The sequence below is a fragment of the Cetorhinus maximus genome, chromosome 11 (assembly GCF_964194155.1).
Source record: "Cetorhinus maximus chromosome 11, sCetMax3.hap1.1, whole genome shotgun sequence".
In the NCBI taxonomy this organism is placed as follows: domain Eukaryota; kingdom Metazoa; phylum Chordata; class Chondrichthyes; order Lamniformes; family Cetorhinidae; genus Cetorhinus; species Cetorhinus maximus.
In genome coordinates this window covers 119809821-119815820 of record NC_135889.1, presented here as the reverse complement: position 1 = coordinate 119815820, position 6000 = coordinate 119809821, and the positions used below count along the sequence as shown (strand labels likewise).

The 6000-nt window shown below is 48.2% G+C and overlaps 1 protein-coding gene across 1 annotated transcript in view; it reads left to right on the top strand.

Moving 5' to 3' along the window:
• The first annotated feature begins 1540 nt into the window (after nt 1-1540).
• Nucleotides 1541-6000, top strand: part of LOC144686225 (indian hedgehog protein-like) — a 50225-nt gene continuing 45765 nt past the window's right edge. Inside the window, exon 1 of the mRNA XM_078551315.1 lies at nt 1541-1914. Within this exon, the coding sequence (XP_078407441.1) occupies nt 1615-1914 (300 nt within the window). The 5' untranslated portion in view covers nt 1541-1614. The remainder of the gene's footprint in view (nt 1915-6000) is intronic.

Genomic DNA, 6000 nt, shown 5'->3' with positions numbered 1-6000 from the left:
CTCTCTCTCTCTGTCCATTTGTCATTTGTCACCTTCTAACTATCTCTCTGTATCCCTCTCTGTCCCTGGGTTATTTCTGTTCCCATTTCAATCACATTCTTGCCACTTTGTGCATTTCTGTCACTGTCCCACCTGTTTTAAGCTCTCTCTCTCTCTTTCTCCCAGTTTGATCCTTTCACCTCTCTGGATCTGCCACTTGCCCCTCTTTATTTCTCATCGGGGAGTTTGTCAGTTTCGCTCTTGTGTCTCAATCGGGTTTTTAATCAGATTGTTTCTGCGCTTATTCCCATCAGTGAATCTCACTGAACCCTCTCTGGCCTCTGTGTCTCCCTGTCTGTGATCCCTCTTTCGGTGGTCTTGTTCTGAACCCTCCCTCCCTCTACTTCTCTCTTTCTGCGGATTCTGCCTTTCTGTCTCCCTCTGTATCTATCCCCTTCTCTCTATCCTTCTCATTATTCCTGTATCTATCCCCTTCTCTCTATCCTTCTCTTTATTCCTGTATCTATCCCCCTCTCTCTATTCCTGTATCTATCCCCCTCTCTCTATCCCTGTATCTATCCCCCTCTCTCTATTCCTCTCTCTATCCCTGTATCTATCCCCCTCTCTCTATTCCTCTCTCTATTCCTGTATCTATCCCCCTCTCTCTATTCCTGTATCTATCCCCCTCTCTCTATCCCTGTATCTATCCCCCTCTCTCTATCCCTGTATCTATCCCCCTCTCTCTATTCCTCTCTCTATTCCTGTATCTATACCCCTCTCTCTATTCCTCTCTATTCCTGTATCTATACCCCTCTCTCTATCCCTCTCTCTATTCCTGTACCTATCCCCCTCTATCGCTCTGTATCTGTCCGTTCCTCTCCATCTATTCGCACCTGTCTTATCTCTCTGTATCTATCCCTCTGTGTCTATTCCCCTCTCTCTAGCCCCCCTTCTCCATCTCTCTGTATCCCTCCCTCTATCTCTAGCATTCCTGATCTCTCTGTAACTCTCTCTCTCTTTCCATCTGAATAATCCCTTCTCTCACACTCTCTCTCTCACTCACACACATAGAGAGCACTCTTCCAATCTCTCACCTCTTTCCCCACCGGGATCACCTCGCCGCCCCCCCCCCGCCACCACCCCACCAACAACCAACCCACCCCACCCCACCCACCCCACCCACAACCACACCTCCCTGCGGGATTTTGGCGTCTCCATGCAGCGACTGGACGGGACTGGCTGGCGGCTGGAGCAGTGATCCCGGGGGCTGGAGGTGGTGGTGCTGGGGAGGGAGAGAGAGAGAAAGAGAAAGAGAGAGAGAGAGAGCCGGGCTGCTGTCCCGGAGCGCTCCTCGGGACCCGGGAGAGCTGGTGTCTGCGCATTGGATGGGGAGTCTTGCAGAGCCCGGCAGCCGAGGCTGATCGCTGGAATTGGGGCTGGGGGTGGGTGGGTGGGTGGGGGTGGGGGGGTGTAGACAGATACCCCCTTTGGGGGGGGGGGGGGGTGGTGGGGGTGGGGGAGGGTGGGAGGGAGGGGGGGTGGTTGTGCTGGTTTGCAACAGGCTCTGAGTTGTGACTTGGTGTGAGGAGGGAGAGAGAGAGAGAGAGAGAGGAGACCCGGTGGGGTCACTATACCATGAGACTCTGCTGGGGTGCCCTGGTCACCGGCTGCTGCCTGCTCGTCAGCGCTGCGGTGATGGCTTGCGGGCCGGGCAGGGGCTACGGCAGCAGGAGAAGGCACAACCGCAAGCTCACCCCGCTCTCCTACAAGCAGTTCATCCCCAACGTGGCCGAGAAGACCCTGGGGGCCAGCGGCAAGTCCGAGAGCAAAATCAACCGGAACGCGTCCCGCTTCAAGGAGCTGATCCCCAACTACAACCCGGACATCATCTTCAAGGACGAGGAGAAATCCGGCGCGGACAGGCTCATGACCCAGGTAAGGAAACCTGCAGCCCTCGAATCACAGCATCGCTCCTGCCACTCGGCCCGCCTCGCCTGTACTGGATCTGCAGGGCTCTCCTGCAATTTCCACCCCCCCAACCCTTGCAGTTCCTTCTGAAAGTTATTGTTGTTGAACATCTCGCTGTGTTTAAACATATATATAGATATATATATACTCCTCGGTACTCCCGTCCTAAAAAATAAAGAATTAAATCAACTCTGAATGTTGAGAGAGATGGAGAGAGGTTTTTGACCTTTATTTGACTCACTGTGTTCCTCCGTGGGAAAAAAAAATTGGTTGCGTTTTTCCTGCCGCTTTTCGCAGAGAGCGACACCGAATCTAACAGCCCAGAGGCAGACCATTCGGCCCATCCGATCCATAACTTCCCCCCCCCCTCCACTAAAGCTATCACCCTGACTTTCTATTCCTTTCCCCCCACCCTCTCATGTAGTTATCTAGCTCACCCCCACCACCCACCTCCCTGAAGTGTATCTCACACAGTTAATTCCCTGTGGTCGCGGGTCCCACGTTCTGGGTGAAGAAAGTGTTATTTATTTATTTTTTTGGAAAGTAACTTTCAGGTTTTGTTCTTCTGGGCATGTGAAAAATTCTCCTCGGGGTCACTGTTTTAGATTTCTGTTTACCCAGCTCCTTGCAAATAGCGTTTGCTCTTTGCTCATGCCTATCTCCCTGAACTAGATGAACCTTCCTTCACTGATCAGTTAAGAGAGAGAAAGAGAGAGAGGGAGAGGAGTTCCCACCCATATGCCTCTTTGTACACCGGAGTTAGCACCGGTGCAGAGGGAGAGAAACCCAATTCACATATCTATCTTGATGCAATTACTCTCTGAGGCGCCGAAACCAGTCCCAAAAAAAAAGATCCCAATTATTCAATATTTCCACTCCAGAGCCGTGTGTATTTTTTTAAGAAAAAAATATTATTTATATAACAGGAAATTTGTTTAAGCGTTCATTGGGTTATTCCAAAACAAGTACGGACTGTCTTTTATTTTATTTTCCCTGAAGTGAAGCGGAAACGTTGGGTCTGTGTGCTGTTTTTAAGGGCAGGGTCCCTTTCCACTCCTCAATGTGATAAATTGACAATAACCTTTGTACAGTGAACCAGGAGTTGTTGTCAGAGAATCAGGCCGGAGTTCAGGGCTGAGCGTTTAAATTTAGTGCACAGGTCAAGGTGCTGGCGACTGGGCTGAGGAGTCCCTGATTAACCCGAGCATCGCTGCTTAAAGAGGCAGGGCAGGGGGTGGTGGGGGGGGGAAAGTTGGGGTTCACTTAAAACCGTAAACAGAACTAGCTTTAAAATTCATATCTGTGTTTGTGTAAATTTGCGCGCGTGTGTCTAGTTACGTGTGTCTGTGTTGTGTGCCTGTCATATGGTGTTTGTGAGTGAATGGGTGTGTGTGTGTGTGTTAGTGTCGGGTTTGGTTTTGTGTCTGTGTTTGTGTAAATATTTGTGCATGTGTGTCTCGGTGTGTGTGTGTGTATGTGTGTGTTGTGCGCCCGTTGGTATTGTGTTTGTGAGTGAATGGATGTGTGTGTGTTAGTGCTGGGCTTGGTTTTGTGTCTGCGTTTGTGTAAATATTTGTGCATGTGTGTCTCGGTGTGTATGTGTGTGTTGTGTGCCCGTTAGTATTGTGCTTGTGTGTGAGTGCATGTGTGTCACTGTTGAGTTTGGTTGTGTGTCTGTCTGTGTGTGTGCGTGTGTGTGTTCCATGCATATAAAGATTTGTGTACATTGTGTGCATGGCATAAGATTGTCCTTCAGAGAAAATCATTATTGGCTCAGATTTCATGCAAGTGTATTGTTCAGTCCAAGATTTCAGTTACATGTCAGAACACCAGTTCTAATTGTCAATTACATTCTGTATATAATACCATGGCTCTGTGGTTATAAAGCACTGTATCCTCCAGTTCACCCTGAACAATCCAAAGGACATTGACTAGTTTTTAAAAAAAGAATTCATCCCCAGAATATGGGCTTCGCTGGCTGGGCCAGCATTTGTTGCCCATCCCAAGTTGCCCTTGCGAAGGTGGTGGTGAGCCGTCTCCTTGAACCACTGCAGTTCGTGTGGTTTAGGACCCACAGTGCTGTTAGGAAGGGAGTTCCAGGATTTTGACTCATTGACGATGAAAGGACGGCGACATAGTTCCAAGGCAGGATGGTGTGTGGCTTGCAGGTGGTTCCAATGTACCTGCTGCCCTTGTCTTTATAGGCGTTGGGGTTTGCGGATTTGGGCGATTCTGTCAAAGAAGCCGTGGCGAGTTGCTGCAGGGTACCCCATCAATAGTACGCACTGAGTGATGCTGGAGGGAGTGGGTGTAAAATATTTTTGTGTACATTTATATACGATGATTACTGCTTAAATCTCTTGCAAGACCTTTTGGATGGTTTATAAACATGCGTCTGAGTTAACATTGTGCTAACACAGTGAAATCATTAGGTGTAATACCTGTCCCCTCTCCACTGATTCTAAGACATTCATATCCGACTAAAAGGAATGCTGAATTCCCTGATTCCTGATACCCACCCATAGCCCTCAAAGCAGTATTGCAAGCTAAGGCATCAGCAATATTATCACACTAATATCTAATACTTCGCTAACAAATTTCTGTGGCTGCTTTATGTGTCAGCCATCATTCAGTCAGACTCGTCTCTAAGTCAGAATTCCCACTCCGCAGACTTGATTCAATGCAGGACAGAGGGAATGCTGCACTGTCAGAGATGTTGTCTCTTGTACGAAATGTTAAACCGGGGCCACGTCTGGTCTCTCAGGTGGGCATAAAAGATCCTGTGCCACTATTGGAAGAAGAGCAAGGGCGCCCTCCCTGCTGTCCTGGGCAATGTCTATCCCTCAACCAACTGCTGTTTGTGGCATCTTACTGTGCTAAAAAATGGCTGCTACCTTCCTACATTACAACAGAAACTACGTTTTAAAAGTACTTCATTAGCTGTAAAGCACTTTGAGGGGCTGCGAAAGGCAGAGTCTTTCTTTCATGCAGATGCCAACTGGTTTAACTTTAATGAGTTTACAGCTCCACAGAAATAGTGGACAGCGGAGTTCAATGCAAATTGTAATGTAGAAAATTCAGCAACCAATTAATACACAGCCTTCGGTTCAGACACAGACAGTGCGTCTGTCTGATAGTTCAGAGACCCTGTGCAACGGCATCAGCAACGATGTGCATTTATATAGCACCCGGTCGCAGCAAAACAAACTCCCAAAGCCGTTCGCAAGAATGTTACTCGGCAACATTTGACATCGAGCCACATAGGGACACAGGTGACCAAAAGCTTGGTCAAAGAGGTAGGTGGGCTTTTAAGGAGAGGGAGGTGTTGAGGCAAAGGGGTTTGAGGACGCAATTCCAGAGTTTAGGGCCTAGACGGCTGAGGGTGCATCTGCCGAGAATATTGTACGGTATAATTTGCAGGCTGGAAATTTCCGAGGCAACATAACTGGCAGTGAGCATGGTGGAGCCGTCTATGCCGGGACCTCAGCCTGGCGCAAATCATTGGTTTGTTTTAAAACTTGATTATGACTCTAGAATGTTTGTTTATTTTTACAACACTATTTCTCCTCCCGCCAACCCCCTCCAATCAGCTGGAAATGTTAAGGAATGCTGCTGTCTCGTGTAGCACTCGTCGGTTGATTCTCCTTTTCTCCTTTCCCTTCTTAGCAACGGGGACATAAAGACTTCAAAGAAACAAAGCACTTGTATTTACGTAGCACCTTTCACAATAACCCAAAGCACGGTAGAGCAAATTAAGTTGTTTTTTTTGTGAAGCATAGCCACTGTTGTGATGTAGGAAACGTGGTAGCCAATTTGCGCACAGCAAGGTCCCACAAACAGTATTGTGATAACTATCAGATAACCTGTTATTAATTATTGGCCAGCACACAAGGGAGAACTCCTCTGCTCATCATTGAATTAGTGCCATGGATTCTTTTGAGAGGGGCAGGCTTAACATCTCATCTGACAGACAGCACCTCTGATAGTGCAGCATAAGCATCAGCTCAGATTTTGTGCTCAAGTCTGTGTAGAGTGGGACCAGGACCCACAACC